The 19,401-nt window shown below is 36.4% G+C and overlaps 3 protein-coding genes across 5 annotated transcripts; 2 read left to right on the top strand and 1 right to left on the bottom strand.

Moving 5' to 3' along the window:
* Positions 1-4,975: 4,975 nt before the first annotated feature.
* Positions 4,976-6,611, top strand: LOC25490507 (GDSL esterase/lipase At5g45910). Its single transcript, XM_013604092.1, has 5 exons — positions 4,976-5,210; positions 5,398-5,622; positions 5,719-5,861; positions 5,994-6,267; positions 6,373-6,611. Exons 1-5 carry the CDS (start codon positions 4,976-4,978, stop codon positions 6,609-6,611), a joined length of 1,116 nt encoding a protein of 371 aa, XP_013459546.1.
* A 737-nt stretch (positions 6,612-7,348) lies between these two features.
* Positions 7,349-15,656, bottom strand: LOC25490508 (protein MEI2-like 2). Of its 3 annotated transcripts, none has more exons than XM_013604093.3 (13): positions 15,351-15,656; positions 13,951-14,005; positions 13,732-13,875; positions 13,170-13,636; positions 11,603-11,761; positions 11,399-11,515; positions 11,139-11,290; positions 10,571-10,662; positions 9,531-10,473; positions 9,354-9,438; positions 9,189-9,257; positions 8,761-8,940; positions 7,349-8,071 (listed from the first exon to the last, which is right to left on the bottom strand). In XM_013604093.3, exons 2-13 carry the CDS (start codon positions 13,994-13,996, stop codon positions 7,955-7,957), a joined length of 2,571 nt encoding a protein of 856 aa, XP_013459547.1. In that variant the 5' UTR covers positions 13,997-14,005; positions 15,351-15,656; the 3' UTR covers positions 7,349-7,954. The 3 variants fall into 3 exon arrangements, with proteins under 3 accessions (XP_013459547.1, XP_024633478.1, XP_039688365.1); XM_024777710.2 differs by having other exon boundaries at positions 13,951-14,010; XM_039832431.1 differs by lacking the exon at positions 15,351-15,656 and adding an exon at positions 15,104-15,137 and having other exon boundaries at positions 13,951-14,010.
* Positions 15,657-16,824: 1,168 nt separating this feature from the next.
* Positions 16,825-18,418, top strand: LOC112420125 (uncharacterized). The gene is made up of 2 exons (XM_024778765.1): positions 16,825-16,979; positions 18,118-18,418. Exons 1-2 carry the CDS (start codon positions 16,825-16,827, stop codon positions 18,416-18,418), a joined length of 456 nt encoding a protein of 151 aa, XP_024634533.1.
* The last annotated feature ends 983 nt before the right edge of the window (positions 18,419-19,401 follow it).

Consider the following 19,401-nt stretch of genomic DNA (forward strand, 5'->3'; position numbering starts at 1 on the left):
CGAGAAGCGAGAGGCCAAGTCAGGGGCAGTGAATTTGGCCGGAAGAGCAATGAAATGGGCAACTTTGTCAAGCGATCGCAAACGACCCAAATGGTGGTGTGACCAAAAGAGTTTGGTAAGTGTGTGACAAAATCCATAGATAGATCTTCCCAAACTTTTTCTGGTATGTCAAGAGGGTGGAGTAATCCTTGTTTCTTTGTAGTCATGTATTTGTTTTGTTGACAAACTTGGCAGGTACGGACAAAGGATTTGACATCTGCATATATGCCAGGCCAACTAAAGGAAGCAGTTTTACGAGCTAGGGTGGGCTATACGCCGGAATGGCCAGATGAAGGAGTGGAGTGATACTCGGTGAGCATAGCGTCCCTCAAAGAAGTCTGTGCTGGTAAAAAAAATTTATCTTTGTAGAACAACAAGCCTTCCTGTACTCTGAAATTCTGATTTTCATTCTGGCTTTCCTTGTGTTGTTGTAGCAGCTGTTGTCCCGTTGGATCTGTAGTGTAGAAGTCACGAAGCTGTTGGAGAAGTACAGGAATAGGGGAGGAGACTGCCAAGAGGAGTGTTGATTCTTCTGATGTGCGGCGACTGAGGGCGTCTACAACCTGATTTGCCTTCCCAGGTTTGTAAAAAATTTCGAAATTAAACCCTTGAAATTTTGAAACCCATTTTTGTTGTTCTGGATTTGGATAGTTTGGACCAACAAATTCTTCAGACTTTTTTGATCTGTATAGATATGAAAATGTCTTCCTATAAGGTACTGAAGCCATTTCTTTACAGCTTCTGTTATGGCGTACATCTCACGGACATAGATTGAGGAGGACTGCATACGGTTGCACATCTTCTTGTTAAAGAATGCTAAAGGGTGGCCCTCTTGAGATAGGACTGCCCCAATAGCGACTGCAGAAGCATCTGTTTCCACAACAAAAAGTTTAGAAAAGTTAGGAAGTATTAAAACTGGTGTTGTAGTCATTTGTTCCTTTAATTTTGAAAAAGCAACTTCGGTTGTAGCATTCCATGTAAACTTAGTAGACCACAGGAGATCCGTAAGAGGTGCTGCCAATGTTGCGTAGTGACGCACAAAACACCGGTAAAAGCCGGTCAAGCCCAAGAATCCTCGCAAGGTAGTGAGTGAGCGCGGTGTGGGCCATGAGAGGATAGCTTGAATCTTGTCGTCATCTGGTTGCACGCCTTTGTGAGAGATAATATGGCCCAAGTAGTCAATAGTATCCACTGCAAAAACACACTTAGACATTTTTGCTACAAAGTGATGCGAAGCTAATAAATCTAAGATCAAGCGTAAGTGAATCAAATGATCATCAAGGTTACGGCTGTAAATCAATAGATCATCAAAAAATACTAAAACAAACCGTCGTAAATAAGGCCGTAAGAAATCATTCATCGTCGATTGAAAGGTACTAGGAGCGTTGGATAAGCCGAATGGCATAACCAAAAACTCATAATGACCGTCAAAAGTGCGGAATGCCGTTTTGTGAGTATCTTCTGGTACCACTCGAATTTGATGATAGCCCGACCGAAGGTCGATCTTTGAAAACAAAGATATAGAACCGAGTTCATCGAATAACTCATCAATGGTAGGTATAGGGAAGCGATCACGGATGGTTACAGCATTAAGGGCATGGTAGTCTACGCAAAAACGCCAAGAGCCATCTTTTTTGCGGACAAGTAACACGGGGGAAGAGTAGGGGCTGGTGCTCGGAACAATGATACCATCGTGTAACATGTCATGTATGATGGTGGTCATGGCCTCCTTTTGTGAATGAGGGTACCGGTAGGGTTTAACGTTAACGGGAGGTGTGTTGGGGAGGAGAGGGATGTGGTGATCATGAGGACGTTTTGGTGGTAAGCCATGTGGTTCAGTAAAGACAGTTGGGTAAGAATTTAAAAGGTGTTGGATTTCAGGAGAGGTGTTGGTGGAATTGTTGATTGTTGTGTTTTGTAGTTCAGTTGGTTTTTGATTGTGGGGATTGGGGTGCTGTTGATAGGTCAAGATATGGAGGGATGCTACTGAGTGTGATGTCAGGAGGTGGCATAATTGAGTAAAGGTGGATTGGGAGGGTGAATGTCTAGGATTTCCTATAAGGGTTATTTCAGTGTTATTGTGGTGGAAGGATATCTTAGGGATGGAGAAATCTGCTTATAAGGGTCCCAATGTTTGCAACCATTTCATTCCGAGCACGACATCAGCTCCTTCAATTGGAAAAAGGTAGAATGGAATGTGGAAAAGATGATTTTGTATTGTTATTGGGACATCCGGACAGAGGCCCGTGCAATGAAGGTGAGAACCATTTCCAACCATTACGGAGAAGTTTGGGGCAGGTTTTGAGGGTATGCGTAAGTGAGTAGCAATGCGCCTTTGCAGGATGTTGTGATCACTACCGGTGTCCACCAAAACGGACACGGCAAGTCCATCTAGTAGGCCTTTGAACCTGAGGGTTTGAGGGGAGAACTGCCCCGTGAGGGCTTGGGGGCTCAACTGGAAAAAAACTTCATCATTGTCGGATGGGAGCTCGGTCTCAAATGGTTCCTCCACAGATTCGGTGTCACCTTCTTCGTGCATTAGGAGAAGAAAGCGTCCCGTGGAACATTTATGGCCGGGAACAAATTTTTCATCGCAGTTGTAACATAAGCCTTGAGCACGACGTTCATCTCTTTGTGTTGGTGTGATACGACGGATGGGTATGCGATTTGGTGTGGGAGATGTTGTGGGGTTGGTTGATGATGTAGGTCGAGTGGAATTGAGAGTGGGATTAGGAGTGGGAGTAGTAGCGGGCTGTTTGTAAGTAGATGGTGAAGGTGTAAAGGGCCTAGAGTATTTGGGCTTAGTATCTTTGACCTTGGCCTCAATGAGTTTAGCTAGGCCAATTGCTTGGGTTATGGTAAAGGGGCGTTGAATAGCAATTTCATTGCGTATTTCAGGAGATAAACCAGATATGAAACAATTTAGCAAAGCATCAGAGGGAAGTCCCAAAACACGGTTACCAAACTTCTCAAATTATGCTTGATATTCAGAAACGGTGCCGGTTTGTTTGAGTTTAAACAGTTGTGCTTGGTGGTTCTCGTACGTTGAGGGTCCAAAACGCAGCTCCAAAGCGCGACAGAATGTTGGCCAATCTGTCAGCTGATTGTTGTGATACATCCATTTATACCAAGCTAAGGCTTCTCCTTTCATATAAAACGATACAAAAGCGAGGCGGTTGTCATTTGGTATGTTGTATAATTGAAAAAATTGCTCTGCCTGGAAGATCCATTCAAGTGGGTCAGTACCATCAAATCCACTGAGTTTAATTTTCGGAGTCCGGTAGGTTTGTTGTGGTGTTGTGAATGGCGGATTTTGGAAGGGGTGGCATTGAACAAACGGTGAAAACATTTGGGGTTGTGGTTGATATGGTGGAATCTGTGAATAACCATGAGGTGGTGTTTGATAGTATTGGTCGGCGTTTGAGTATGGCGGTGTGGGTGGGTAACCAGTGGGGCTGATTGTTGGTTGGCTGTGTCGTGAGTGGGAGAGGTTAATTGGAAGAGACACCGGTATGGATGTGAGGTTGGGGTTGTTGGTGGTGGTGGAATCTTGAGTTGGAGTGGGTAGTGGTGTTGTGGTTGTGTTGGAGGATGATTGATTGTTGTTGGTGGTGAGAGCGGCGAAACGTTCGTTCAACATGTTGGTGAGGGCGGTGAATCTGGAATCCATAATGACGTCTTGGTTGTCCAGGCGAGAGTGTTGAAGGTGTGGGTAGTGACGCCGATAGCAGCTTGAATGTTCTGCTGGTTTGTTTGGATAAGCTCATCGAGCCTTTGGTTTGTAACTTGGATGGCGTCGTCCAAGTCTTTAGGGGTAGGTATGGCTGGTTTGGGAGGCATTGGGAAGTGTAATGAAAGCACCAATGATGCTGGTTCTGCAGCTATCTATCAAATTGAATAATACTAAAAGGAAGAAGAAAACGGCGGAAGAAAAGAATAAAATAAAAGTTGTCTCAAATTCATCATTCCCACTTGTTGGGAGATACAATGTTTAAATACCTAGGGTTACCCTACAATTGGGCTTACTGAAATTCAGCATAAGGGCCTTAGCCACTCTTTTTGCTATACAAACCAAAAGACAAACATAAAGTAATACTAGCTTAATCAAAAATGGAAGTCCTTCAACCAAAATGGTTTATGGCTCTGTCTCTTTGGGCCGGCTTGCTCCAACTTGCTATCATTCACCAAGTCACTTCTTCCTAAGTCCGTTTCTCTTCTTTTATCCAAGTTGGGATTGAAAGACATTTATCAATGAGGTCTTGTCCATGAGTCCAACCTCCACTGACTATGGGTCGGCCCTGATCGTAAGATGTTCATGAGTTGAGATTACTGCTTTAGTTGTCTACTAATTTGTTTTTCTATTGCATTCTGTCATTGATTTCCTAAATCAAAATAATTGTTAGAAACACCTTATAGTGTGAATATAATAGAATAACTAAAACTGGAGATTTTTTTTAAAGATCTAAAGATTTGTTATGATATCTATTTTTAGTATATGAATATTGTTATGATCTCTAATTTTTATTTTTATTTTTGGGAAGATCCCTCATTTTTTTATGATCTAATTTTAGTGTACGTGTATTGTTTTTAGAAAATTTAGATGAGAAAATAGTGGAGACAGCAAAAATAGAAAGAAAAGTGATAACAAACAAGCATAACAATTACATGTTCAATTGTTCATTAATGTGTATGCGTTGGATATTTTAATTTAGGTCTAACATTGTTTCAAAATAGTTAGATTTACATCCCATACACTAAAAAAAAGATTTACATCCCATATTTACAAAAATAAAAATAGTTGAAGAAGTTCCAGCTAACAAATTAGAGAAATCGTTACATAATAGGAGTAAGCTTGGAAGTATATAAAGATTACAATTCGCATTTTATAGAAAACATCAATATCAATATCAGTTCTTTGTTATCTATCATTTCCACCATGAAGATTTTCATTCTCTTTAGTATTACCTTTGCATGTGGATTTTTAAAAATTGTTTCTAATGCTAATCCTCTACCATATGAAGCCATCTTTAACTTTGGTGACTCTACAAGTGACACCGGAAACGCTGCTTTTGGCAGAGAACCTATGGATAAAAAAAGTCCTTATGGTTCAACGTATTTCAAACATCCAGCGGGACGCATGTCAGATGGACGACTCATCATAGATTTCATAGGTAATTTTACAACTCTTTTTTTTATTGTTTCTTAAATTAAAAACCACAACAACAAGAAAAAAACATTGCTACCAAGACCTTTAACATAGTCTATTTTAAATAGTTGTTATAATTAAAATCAATAATTTTAAATGTTGATACATGTCTAATTGAAAATTTTATTTGCTCGTTGTTATTTTAAATATAGCTGAGGCATACGGGTTGCCATTTTTGCCGGCCTCTTTAAATGTCACCAAAAGCCAAGGTGATACAAAGAGGGGAGTTAATTTTGCTTATGGAGGTTCTACTGCTCTTGATAGCAAATATTATTTTGATCGTAGTGGATTGGATAAACCCACGACAAATAACTCGTTGAGTGTGCAATTTGACTGGTTTAAAAATCAAAAACCCTTATTGTGTAAAAGCAAAGAAGGTTTGTCTCCTACCTTCTTGCATATTATTTGTGTCAAATTCATGGACTTTTCTCTATATGACTAACAAAACTTTTTTTTTTTTTTTGAAATAACAGAGTGTGATAGCTTCTTCAAACGATCATTATTTATAGTGGGAGAAATTGGTGGAAATGATGTTTTTTTACATATTTCTAAAACTATTACAGAACTGCGAGAAATTGTTCCCTTGATTGTTGAATCAATTACGAAGACCACCAATGTAGGTTATATCAAATTTAAGTAATTAAATGTTTACTTCAACTCTAGAATAATCATGTTTAAGTTATAGATTATATTGAAAAATAATAATATGAAAAAATGTAATAGTGATTTATTTAATTTTTCTTATCAGGCATTAATTGAAGAAGGAGCGGTTGAGCTAGTGGTTCCAGGTAACTTTCCAATGGGATGTAATGTTGACATATTGACAAAAAAGATTAGCCAAAAGAAAGAGGATTATGATGAATTTGGATGTTTAATAGCTTACAACTCTTTCATCGAATACTTTAATGAGCAACTAAAAAAATCCATAGAGACATTACGGCAGAAACATCCTCAAGCTAAGATAATATATTTTGACTACTACAACGATGCCAAACGTTTATATGAAGCACCACAACAATATGGTCTGTGGAGCAATTATTTTACTTCCTTGTTAAGTTTACATTTATTTATTCTTGACAAATTTATTTGATCCCATCCTCACTAGTTTATGTGCATTAATGATGTAGGCTTTACTTCTGATAAGGTCGAGGTTTTGAAAGCATGTTGTGGAGGAATTGGACCATACCACCGTGACGCTAATTGGTGTGGAATGCCTGGTACAACAGTTTGCTCTGATCCTTCAAAACTAATAAATTTTGATGGACCTCACTTAACCGAAGCAGCATATAAGCAAATAGCCAAAGGTTTAATTGAAGGTTCTTTTGCAAATCCATCCCTAAAACCTGCTGCTTTCAAGATAGTCTAGAATTGATGATGCACATCAAGAAAGACTTTGTTCGATGAATTCTAAGCATGATTGGACTTTATATCTCTACATAGGAGAAGTTTGAATGTATTCTATAAAGTGAATAAACGGTCCGTACTTGTCAAATTGGAGATCCTGATATAACATTAAAACTGAGCCTCTAATTAAAAAAAAACACAAATTTTTAAAAAGAGCACTAATCTATTTAATTTGTAAACAGCATAAATAAGAACAATGTTCTGATCAAGTGACAATAAACTTGATTAAGAGAGGCTTTTGTCTTGAAACAATGTATAAATAGATTGAAGCAATTAAATTGAATGGATGAGAAAGTAGTTAAGAGTATCAATGTTTTGAGATATTTTAAAAATAAGTATAACATTTAAAACAAGGTAAAACAATATACTTTTATAAAACACGTTTGTTAATTGTTAGCCTATTTTTCATATTTTAATCTAAAGATAAATATTAATATAAAATATATTTTTGAATAAGAGGTGTGTATATTGTTAAAAAAAAATAACAGGCGTAAAAAATATTTGAATTTGTAATCTATACTACATATAAAGAAAATAAAATATTTTGGGTTAACTTTTTCTCTTTTCAATTACAAATTTGTATACATGCAAAGAGAAATGCCATCTTAATTTTGTTTGCTCAATCGTTTATTATTTTACATTACTCAAGCTAACTAAATTTCACATGCTTATCTTAATAAAAAGGATGACACATTCAAATAAGTTAAATAAAATAATGCTTAAAAGTACCTCCAATTTTACAATGTATTGAGACTTTCACTAACATTCTGATGAAACTGATTCATATCTTTACAGACATGTACATTCACATTTTGACCAACAATTTCAAACAGCATAGTTCATTTTTTTCCCTTATATACAAACATTTACCATAAAATGGAAATTTGTTGGATACATGTACATAGTAAAATTCCTCAAAAGACCAGAAAAAAAATAACAAATTACAGATAGAGTCATCATCCTGCACAATCTGCCATGCATGCTGCTGTAGAAATTTACCATCCCGCAATACACCTCGAATTCCAAGTTATTCTTTTCCTCTGATGTTATAACACAATTGTTTCTCTACACATCTTGGTTTCTGCATTTTTCTGAAGATTATTATTATGAACTATTAACAACTATTAACACATTCAGAGTCTCCCTTCTGTTGATAAATGGATTCAGCACTTAATCTTTATACACCGTTTTTTTTTATTTTTTTTATGAATCAACTTTGTACACCTTTAGGATCAGCTATGCAGTAGTTAGCACTCCTAGAACATATGTAAGGTGCCTAGGAACAATAATATATTTAACAAAAGGTTATTCTCTCTCGAGGTTATCGTCCGAATTGCCTTTGGGGCTCTCCAACATATCACCTGAGTAAGATCCATCTGGTTGACGAATACATATATTCAAGTTGCTGGATAGAAAATGTTCCTGTGTGGTAAGGTATCAGAGAGAAACAGTCAGACAAGAAGTTGAATGTTGCATGAATAGCAGCTTTATGTTGCAATTTAAAGTAATATTATTTAACTCAAACATTACATAACAAAACCAAGCTATATCCTCAAAACCATCTAAGAACAATCACGGCATAACCAGTTAGTTCACAAACTCAAGTTTTTCGAATTGGGATTGGGTCTAACTCAACCCTTACACAAAATCGACTTGTAAGGTGAGGGATGGCTCCCATTTATAAAAAAAAAAAAAAGTCATTTTTAGGCCATATCTTATTCGATTTGGACTGTTAACAACAATCACGTCACGTGAACTCCTACATGCGGTGCTATGGGCAGTTTTCACCTCAAATTTATAGAATAATTGCAGAGTCTGAAAATGACATAAAAAATCGGTATGATGCACATCCTCAAAATTTCAAAACAATAAAGAATTATCAACTCATTCTTTTTAAATCTAACTTACTAATCCAAACCTAAAAAACCCCTTTCTACAAGAGGGTCGTAATTCTGTTTTATCCTGATTATTGTAACTAGAAGAAGTAGAAGCTGTCTAGAATCCATATTTCTTTACGACACTTGTAAGACATCAAAAGTCAGGACTCAAGACTCAAGACCAAGGTATCAAGCCAAAAATCTTGTAATTCAAGCAAAAGAAGAAAAAATTACCTGGTCACTAGTATCTTGGCCTTCTGAATGAAAGAGGATTGGCCGACACCTCTTATCCTCATTCATTAAGCTGGAATTCTGAAAATGCATCACAAGTGCAGCCTTTCCTTGAATTCGTGCATATGCCAGTGAAGCAACTTTTTCGCTGTTAAACTTCTCCCATTTCTTCCCATTAAAAGCCTGCATAAATTTCCATAATAGAGTTATTAAAGTTTAACCATACAGATTACATACTTCTCCGTAAAAGACCAAGTTTAATGATACAATTTAACAGAAACTGCCATTGAAAATACTTTTGAACTTCTACTCATATTTAGTTTTGGAACAATCTCACATTTAGGAAATCCTTACATTACAAACTATGTACATGAAAATTTAATTATAGATAAAACAATATCATCAGGCATGCAAAGGTATATAATTTAAACCTTAAAGAAGGCGACGATGTGTGAAGGAGAGACCATATTGATGAAAGCATAACCCACATTACACTTATTCTGCAAGCAAAAACAGACATTAATAAATAATTCATCCTGGAAACAAAATCAAAACCATAAACCCCTAATCGAAAATGATATATAGGATGTGCTTACTTTAAAGTCGATTGGCAAGTAGAGGAAATCATAAGTCCCTTGGTGATTCTCATCAATTGCAGCAAGCAGCATCTTCGAGGTGTACCTTAAAAGTAATTACAACAAACAAAAGTTGTCAACAAATTGATCACTACGATTTTGTTGGCATCACTAACATATTTTAGTTGTTTTTCTTACTTGTTAGGAATGTTTTTAATCATTAAAGTAGTCCTTGTATCTTCACCATTGACGATTTTGTCAAGATCAAGCTGGTAGAGCTTCTTACTCTCGACTTGGTTCACAATATTGTCAGGTCGCCTACTTCGTCCACGTTCACCAAATCCCTCAATGCTAGATACTCCTGGTCCAGCATATAAACTATTTCCAAGGAACAAGGAACCATGACCAGGTAGGGACATCATTCCGAAATTAGGCGAACCAATTTCACTGGTAGTTGCTGAAAGGCCAATACCATGCCCGGCAGATGAACGAGAACCCATGTTCATCATAAAATTTCCATCACCGCGATTTGAATTGCCAAATCCAATGGGACTCATGAGTGAAGCATCAGGTGACTCTGGAAAGTATCTGAAATTCCGTTCAAGAGGAAGGCCAGATGGAGCAGATCCTACATGATGATGGTGCTGGGAGCCAAGAAAAGGATTGCGATGACCCGTGTATGGGAAACCCTGCCTTTGGGCACTAGATGTAAATGGATGCCCAAGGGAAGATGAAGACCAAGCAGATGTGTTTGAATTCTCTGAATAAGGAGTTGGGCTTCCCCAAAGAAATTGCGGACCAGACAGTGTACCAACACTCGATGAACTTGAATTCGATTCACCAAAAGCAGATATAGGCCTAGGACTTACGTTTACGTTTTTCTCAGGAAAAGAGATAGAATGCTGAAAAGCTACTCCTTGTGTTGATCCAGAGTTGGCAGAGTTAGTAAACATCTGATTTGAAACTCTTCCAGGGTCCTTGCCAATCGGCGCAATTTTGGGAGAGGTTGATGTATGCGGGGAAAGAATTGCAGCCAATCCAGACAAATGATTGGTAGGACTGGCATGACCCAAACCAGGAGACTTGCTGTAAGAACCTAATGGATTAGGGTCAACAGGACTACCAAAATGCGCCCAGCTACCTGTGAAAAAATTGCCTGTCAACTTTATCTCATAATTGAAGTTACCTTTCTTCGATGATATAACATGAGAAAACAAATTGGATTAGGAGATATTTACCTGGGGGAGAATTGGCTATAGGCGAACCTACTTGACTCCTAAAAGTCCGTGCTTCATCTTGTTCCAGTTCTTGACTCAGTTGTTGCATCAAGCTAACAAGACAGTATGCATCATAAGTTTTATACTGGTTTAATTATATGTATAACATTGCCATTCACATAAGATATCTATTGTTGTACTAGACTAAATCAAAGAAAAACAATTGTAAAATGACAACAAAAATGGCTACAAGTGGTCGAAAGACCAAAGACGCAAATGTCTATATGAATGAAAAACAGAAGTGATTGATCAAAAATTTCATACATACTCTTTATGTTAAATGCAAGGACTTAATAAAAATAGGTAAGGACTAAAATCAAATTTTGTTAATTTTACTGGGATCAAAAAATATATTTAACCCATATAATAGACATTCACGAGTGTGCCCCTATTGTCAAAACCTTCAAGCTTTGTCACTACTTTACTACCATGCATAAAAGAATTAAGAAACTGGGACAAAGAGGAAAACTTATTGTTACTGGAAGATTTTATAGCAAAAAAAAAAAAACAAAGATAAAACTGAACTCACTTTCTGCGAGCTCCACCAGGGCGGCTAGGTTCAAGTTTTATGCGTTTGCCAGCAATGTCACTTCGATTTAATGCTTTAAGAGCTGCATCTGCTGCTCTAACATCATAAAATTCAATAAATTTATGGTGTCTCTTATGTGGTGTTTCCCTGATCTGCAATTGTAATAGAAAATCAACACTACTCCGAGTACTAGATAAAAATTAAGTGAGACTAAAGAAAATACATTTTAGATTAATAGTTATTAGATACTCATATCTTACCTCCTTGACCTCACCATAAGCCCCAAAAATTTGGCGAAGGTCGTCATTTGATACCGATGGATCTAAGTTGAATACTACGAGGGTTCCTTGGTTTATATCTTTTTCCGAGGGGTTATCCTTTCAAAACAGAATGACAGAGATGAATAACAAAAAGGCAGTGTCAATTATAATAATCAAACATTAAGTAATTCTATAAAATCAAACCTTAGGAATTGAAAAATGGATATCAAGTTTTCTTCGTCTCAAAGGTTTGTTTTGTAAAGCACGCATTGCAGTACGAGCAGCTCGAATGTCATAGTAAGATATCATCACGAATCCCCTGTGCTTGCATGCTGTGTACAAAGTTCTGATATCCCCATATTGCTATCAAATAAGAAAGCAAAGAATCAACAATAGGAATAAAATAATAATTGGAGAAAAACAAGAGCTTTTCAAGTTATACGCAGAAAAACAAACAACATTTACATCCAACTAGAGTTCCTGCACAACTGAGTGAGGTTTTCACTTTTCAGTCACTATTTGGCCAAAGCTGGATGGCAACTTATGGTTTTTTGCTTTTGATATTCTCTACATGATATATCTAGCTGTTCTAGTTTCGTTCTACACTTAACATCAATGCAGTCAATCGCAGATCACAGAATATTGTAGCTTTTCGAAATTCTGTTATGCTGGACACTATAGAGCAAACATGACCACTATTTGACAAAACTTTGTAGTTGTACTCAATAGCATATCGCAGAACAATAGCGATTAGTTCAAATACTGCTACTCTATAGTGCTATAGCGCTGCTATTGAGTAAAACTACAACTACAAAGCGTTCTGCGATATACTGTAACACTAGTGGTTAAGCTGTAACACTGGACAACTTTGAAATTGAACTAATCGCTATAGTTCATTTCCAAATGGATTAGTTCAATTCGAAATTCCGATATGCTGTAACACTACAAAGTGTTCGCAGAACAATTGTGATATGCTGTAACACTTAACATCAAGGTTATCAATCGCAGATCACAGAATATAGATCTACAATAGCCACTATTTGACAAATTTTCTTTTCATCTATTTATTAGTTCCATTCCATCTTTATCAGGCATTGTAAATGTGCCAGAAGATTATCTTACCTATTTTTTTTTTCTTTTTGAATTTAGGCATGTAAATAGTAGAAATTTCAACTAATCATGTATCTTGCCAGAGATATTCAAACTAACGATCGGTTGAGATATATGATATTCAAAACAATATTCCAGCAAAAAATGAAATCCAACACATCATCCATAATTTCCACATTTTAAAAATAATCAAGACATGTAATACAAAATTAAAGTAAATCCTAGCATCTGACAAGACAGGACAAAATTCTGTACATATATTTGATTAAAATTAAAAAACAGTCAAGGATAACATATCTTCCAACAGAACAACAGTCAAGGCAATTTTTCATAGTTTCCTAACCCACAAAGTTAATCGCTTTAAAGAATATATAAGCATCCATGAAATTCACTTTTCCAAGTTTGCGCACAAACTTGGTAATCTCCCAACCCCCGTGATTACCAAAAACAGTTGTGTTCAGAGATACATATATCTCAATTGAAGGATTAGTCGCTTGTACAAAACCTCAATTAATGACCTTAATTCACAAACTTGATTTCAAACCAAAAGAAACAGAAGCATAATCACCAAAAACATTAAATATTGTGTATATATATATATATATATATATATATATATATATATATATATATATCCAAGCATTAGGTAAGTGTATAATACCTCAAATAGTGTTCTTAATTCAGAGTCCTCAACATTACTGTTGATGTTTCGAACAAACAATGTCCTTGATGGATGCTCACCATAGGGATGCTCCCCAGCCACTGTACCCACGCCATTTGGGATTGCGTAAGGTCCAATGCCATTGGAAGCAATTCCATCAGATATACTCATCTTTGAAATACCAAAACTAAGACCCTCTTGTGGTTCAAAATCCATTTCAAATCCTCCTCCATTAACAAACAGATCATTTTCATCCAAATCCTCCAGTTGATTTGGTAACCTACGAAGGTCAAAATCATCCATTATCCCAGCTAAAAGCTCGTCTTCATCATCAGGAAGCATGGTTTCAAAATCATCAAAAAGATCATTTCCTTCATCCTCTTTATGAACTTTGCCTAATGTTAGCAAGTTATCATCCACCGGTTGACCAGATTGTTCGGAATCTTGTTCAGAATCAGTTAAATTTACTGCATACCAGCACCAACAAAAAAAGGAAAAAATTTGCAATAATCAATTTTGCTATTCCAAACTGTTCCATAAGAAAACGATATCTCAAACTTACGCTTTTCATGTGGAAGAACAGGCAGGGAAGTCGAAAAAAGGCTAACATCATTTGATTCGTGAAATATATCAGTCGTGTGCGGTATCCTCCATGCACTGCTTCCCCCTTTATTTGGAATATTAAGTGAGGAAATCCCAGACAGCCCTACAAAACAACATCAATTAAAAAACAAATCTCTATACAAATATTTAGCTTTATGTATGAAGTAAAAAGAAGAACCTGCAGCACCATGAGCTGGCAAAGAATCCCCCGAAAGTTTGTCCATTTTCAGTGGCTTTTCTAGTAACGTTGAAAAAAGAGGAAAAAAAACGAGTCAGATTCCTTAGTATCGATTAATACAAGAGAGAAGAGACCATAAAACTATACAAAAACCAATGTACCATAAACACAAAATTGTTACAATCAAGTAAACATACAAAACATTTCAGCATCCCGAAAGAGAGAGCGATTTTCGCATAATTTTATCTCTTTCTTTACTTCGTCTCATAAATTTAGGTAAAGAGAGTAAAATGCAATCACTTGTATAACCTACAGAACAAATGCTACGTCCATTGACCAACAACTATGTATCCAAGACATTATAGAATATTCTGCAGAACATGTGAATAGAGAAATTAAAGTTTGCGCTTAACTACAATCCAATCAGATTAACTAAGTGATTGGTCTCAAGTGAGTTCCACCAAAGGACAAATCTTTGGGAGAATCCGATGTCGATTCCTGGGTGGAAGAATTTTTGGCCAAGTGTTACTTACCCCTCCCGATCAAACCCTGGATTACTAGAGTCCCCTTCCCCGAGGAACCTGAGGGTTGACGCTTAACTATAATCCAATCATATAAACCAAGTAATTGGGCTCAAGTGGGTAATGAGCCCCACCAAAGGAAGAATCCGGGTGGTTTACTTACCTCCCGGACGAACTCTGGATTTATAGGGGGCCTTCCCTAAGAACTAGAATGTTAACACCAAAAAGAATCCAACCAAATTGCCAAGGTATTTGACACAATCATATCATATACAACATGAAAGCAAAAAAAATTACATAAGGTCAATAAAACAGGCAAAAAAAACATTCAGCAGACAAAGCATTCCCCAAAAAAACACAACAACATATATAGTCAACTATGTTACAAACCTAAACTAGGCATCAAACATTCTCATAAAATCATCATCGCAGTAGGCATAACAAATTGGACAGATCTATCAATTTTAAGAAAAATCATGCACAATTCCACATCATTATTTATTATTTTTAAATTAAATAAATATATAAAAAAAAATAGTTAGTAGGTGATTAATTTCAACAAAAAAAAAAAAAAATACCCAGAAAGCTTAATCAACTTCAAAAAAATTCCAAAAAATAAATACAGGTATTACCTAGAAAATTTATCAACATGGTCCCACACAAACCAAGAACATGTTTTTTGGTTATTCATCAAAGCTTAAGATTATACAATCAAAGAATGGACCCACTTGCATATTTAACCGATCAAACACAAAAAAAAAACAAATTTTTATGTAAAAAAACAAACTTCAGTCAACCCCAACACTTCAAAAATAAAAAAATAAAAACATAAAATTCAAAACAAAAAAATTAAAATATACGAGATAATTAAATGGGTACCTTGTTAAACTGAAGAAGAGGAAGATGAAGAAGATGTTAGAGGAAAATCATGGGTGATGATGGATATTGAAGTAGTTGTTGAAGAAGAGTTTGAGATGATCACGGAAAGTAAGAAGGTAAAGGGAAGAGAAAGAGATTTCGTAGAAGCAGAGAAATTAATTCCTTATACTCTTCAACTTCCTCTTGTGTCGCCGGGAAAACTGAGAGAAAGAGTTTAGAGTGAAGAAATTTTCCCGGAAAATATTGAGAAGAAAAGAGAAAATGGAAAAGAAAACAGAGTAAAATGATTGGAGGGAAGGAAGACAAGACAAGCACATGGAAAATTTATGTATTATATTATGTTTGGAAAATAATATAACAAATTAATAAATGTTTTTTTCTTTCAAAATAAATTAATAAAGAATTGTAAAGGAGAAATTTTATTAACTTAAATTAAATGACGTTATGTCAAGTGGATTTCGTGGTAATCTGTATGTACATTTGTATATATATTTTTTTTAATTATTGTATATGTTCTTTGAATCTTGAAACTTGTGTTGAATCAAATGAATTTGTAAAAATTTAACTTATTTAACATTTTTTATCAACAAAAAGTCGAGTTTTTGTATGTCTTTGAAAAACATTAATTTATATTTTAATTGGATAAATTAAAAATTCAAAAGTAAAAATTAAATCTTTGAATTGGATTGATTTAGTGGTATTGATTTGAAATTTAAGAGTTTGTTTCTCTCCTCTCATGTTCGATTCTTTACGATGTCAATTTAGATTGATTAATTTATCTTCTTCAAAAAAAAAATTATGCTTTCATATTTAATTCTATTTTTAGTTTCTTACTTTCAAATTAAATAAAAGTGGACTATCTTTTAATATTACAAGTCATATTCTTACTACCTAGTTTAGACACAATTTTCTTTCAAAAAAAAAGAGTTTATAGACAATTTTAAATAATTTAATTTATATATATTGTTAAAGATTTTGTAGATTGCTATGTAAAAGATTCTTTAGATTGGGTTTTATTACACCGGAAACCAAAAGCGTTGACGAAGGATGTTAAGGAGTTAGGCAATGTGATTGAGGTGAAATTCAAAAGAGATTCCAATAATAGTTTTAATTTTTGTCGAGGACGGGGAGAAGAGAGTCGCGGGCAGCGGGAGGGGGAATGTGAAGAGTGGGGAAGTAGGAGGTTGTGTGGGTGACGGTGAAGGGTGTTGAGGGTGTAGGAGTTGGAGGAAGGTGGGGGTGGGGGTGGAGTGTGGGTATAATGAAGGTAATTTCTTATAATGCGAGGGGGTTAGCGGTGGTGAGAAAAAGGTGGAGGTTCGACATTAATCCAAGAAAAAAATTCTTTTGCGGTGTGTATTCGGGAATCAAAGTTGAGTTCATCGATAATTTTTTAATCAAATCAATTTGGGGAGATGCTCCTTGTGACTATTCTTACCAACCGTCAGTTGGAGCGTCTGGTGGATTGATTACGATGTGGGATAAATCTCTTATTGATGTCTGTTCCTCTATGAGTTTTGCTCACGTCATTGTTGTCAGTGGTAGAGTCATTCTCACAGGGGAAGATGTTGTTGTTGTTAATGTGTATGCGCCTTGCGAGCAGATAGCTAAAAGGGACTTGTGGGACCGGTTGGTTCCTTTGGTGATGAGCAAGAACGATTCTTGTTTGTGTTTGTGTGGGCACTTTAATTCAGTTCGAAGTATAGATGAAAGAAAAGGAAGGAAAACGGTTTTTAGACAGATGGAAGCGAATTTGTTTAATAAATTCATTAATGATAGTTTGCTGCTGGATTTACCAATTTGTGGTCGGCTTTTCACATGGTATCCTGGAGATGGGGTCTCAATGAGTAGATTGGACCGGTTTTTGTTGTATGAAAAGTGGTGTGAGGTATGGCCAAATTGTATCCAGGATGCTTGTTAACGGGGGCTGTCAGATCATGTCCCTTTGGTTTTACATGTCGACGAAGCTAATTGGGGACCTCTGCCTTTGCGGATGCTTAAATGTTGGTCTGAATATCCTGGGTACTCTAATTTTGTTTGTGAGCAATGGAGGTCTTTTGACTTACAAGGGTGGGGCGGTTATATTTTGCGCCAAAAGCTTAAATTGATAAAAAAAAATAAAAATAAAAATTGAAAGAGTGGCACCAACAACATTCTAAGAACATGGAGGGCAAGATTACGGAGGTAAAAAATCGCATCTCTTATTTTGATTCTAATGGAGAGGCATATGCGCTCCTAGATGAGGACGTGAGCGAGCTTCATGAATTATCGGTTAACTTACATTCAACGGCTCGGGTTCAAAATAGCATTAATTGGCAGAAGGCTCGGTTACATTGGTTATAGGAAGGCGACGTCAACTCCAAAAAAATTCATGGTGTGATGTCCTCCTGTAGACGTCGCAATGCAATTAATTTGGTGCATGTTGATGGTGTTAGTGTTCAGGGGGTCCAAAATGTCAAAACGTCGGTCTTTAATCATTTTTCAAACCACTTTAAATTTATTGTAGTAGTTCGGCCAGGTGTATAAGGTCTCCCTTTTCGAAAACTATCTTTTGGCGAACGGGGCCATCTGATTAAACCTTTTTCGTTGGAAGAAGTAAAACAAGCGGTGTGGGATTGTGATAGTTATAAAAGTCCGAGACCGGATGGCATTAATTTTGGATTTTTAAAATAATCTTAGGACTTGATTAAAGATGACTTCATGAGAATTATGGGGGAATTTCATCGGAATGGTAAACTGTCGAAAGGTGTCAATTATACTTTTATAGCTTTTTGATTCCGAAAGTGAATAGTTTGCAAAGGTTTAATGACTTTCATCCTATATCTACGGTGGGGTATATGTACAAGGTGTTAGCGAAGGTTTTAGTCAATAGGCTTCGTGCAGTCATGGGTAGTGTGGTCTCAGATTCACAGTCAGCATTTGTTAAGGGGAAGCAAATTTTAGATGGTATCTTGATTGCAAATGAAACAGTTGATGAAGCAAGACACTTGAAAAAGGAGCTTATTTTGTTTAAAGTTGATTTTGAAAAGGCTTATGATTCAGTGGACTTAATTATCTTGATTATGTGATGGTTCAAATGAACTTCTCAACCCTGTGTCGGAAATGGATATCTGAATGAGTGGGAACAGCGATGGCTTCGGTCCTTGTTAATGGTAGCCCGACGGATTTCATATTGAGAGGGGCCTTCGGCAGGGGGATCATTTGTCTCCACTGTAGAAGGGTTTAATGTTATGATGAATTCTCTGGTAGGAGCGCAGTTGTTAAAGGGGTATGGGATAGGGTGCGGTGGTGAGGTTCAGTTGACTCATCTTCAGTTTCAGACGACACTCTTATTATTGGTGAGAAGAGTTGGCAGAATGTTCACTCTATGCGGGCGGTGTTGCTTCTTTTTGAGGAGATATCGGGGTTAAAGGTGAATTTTAATAAGAGTATGATGACATGCGTTAACATATCTGATTCTTGGTTGGTGGAGGCGGCACGGTGATGAAGAGTAGAATGGGGACCATTCCTTTTGTTTATTTGAGTCTCCCTATTGAAGGGGATTCTACAAAGTTGAGTTTTTGGAAACCGATTATTTAGAGTATTACTTCTCGCCTATCCTTGTGGAATAACAAGTTCTTGTCTTTTGGAGGTCGCCTGATATTACTGAAATATGTCATGTCTTTGCTTCCGGGTATAATTTCTTATATCGAATGTATATTTAAAAAAAAATTTGGGGGGGGGGTGAGGAAAATAGTAAAATAGCTTGGATAAAATGGGACTCTATCTGTGTTCCAAAGGAGGATGGAGGGTTGGGCTGCGGAGGTTAGGAGCTTTTAATTTATCTCTGTTGAGAAAGTAGTGTTGGAGGATGTTGGTAGATAAGGAGGATAGTTTGAGGGAGTGCACTTTTTTGTTACATAACGTTGTTTTGCAGGTTAATGTCTCCGATAAATGGAGGTGGCTCTTAGATCCTGTTCATGGCTATATAGTTCGGGAGGCCTATCGATTTATAACCTCAGGTGGATAAGAGCCTTGTTGATGATGTCTGACATAGGTACATTCCTGTAAA

This window comes from Medicago truncatula, chromosome 3, assembly GCF_003473485.1.
Source record: "Medicago truncatula cultivar Jemalong A17 chromosome 3, MtrunA17r5.0-ANR, whole genome shotgun sequence".
Lineage (NCBI taxonomy): Eukaryota > Viridiplantae > Streptophyta > Magnoliopsida > Fabales > Fabaceae > Medicago > Medicago truncatula.

What these genes read in the sequence shown, in the direction of transcription:
- LOC25490507 (XM_013604092.1), top strand. Translation starts at nt 4,976, where the DNA reads ATGAAGATTTTCATTCTCTTTAGTATTACCTTTGCATGTGGATTTTTA. An exon ending in ACTCATCATAGATTTCATAG is followed by an intron (nt 5,211 to 5,397) that starts GTAATTTTACAA and finishes TTTTAAATATAG; the next exon opens with CTGAGGCATACGGGTTGCCA. An exon ending in TGAAGCACCACAACAATATG is followed by an intron (nt 6,268 to 6,372) that starts GTCTGTGGAGCA and finishes TTAATGATGTAG; the next exon opens with GCTTTACTTCTGATAAGGTC.
- LOC25490508 (XM_039832431.1), bottom strand. An exon ending in TCCATTTTTCAATTCCTAAG is followed by an intron (nt 11,516 to 11,602) that starts GTTTGATTTTAT and finishes CTGTTTTGAAAG; the next exon opens with GATAACCCCTCGGAAAAAGA. An exon ending in ACATCGTCGCCTTCTTTAAG is followed by an intron (nt 8,941 to 9,188) that starts GTTTAAATTATA and finishes AAATTTATGCAG; the next exon opens with GCTTTTAATGGGAAGAAATG.
- LOC112420125 (XM_024778765.1), top strand. Translation starts at nt 16,825, where the DNA reads ATGTGGGATAAATCTCTTATTGATGTCTGTTCCTCTATGAGTTTTGCT. An exon ending in AAAAGGGACTTGTGGGACCG is followed by an intron (nt 16,980 to 18,117) that starts GTTGGTTCCTTT and finishes ATACTTTTATAG; the next exon opens with CTTTTTGATTCCGAAAGTGA.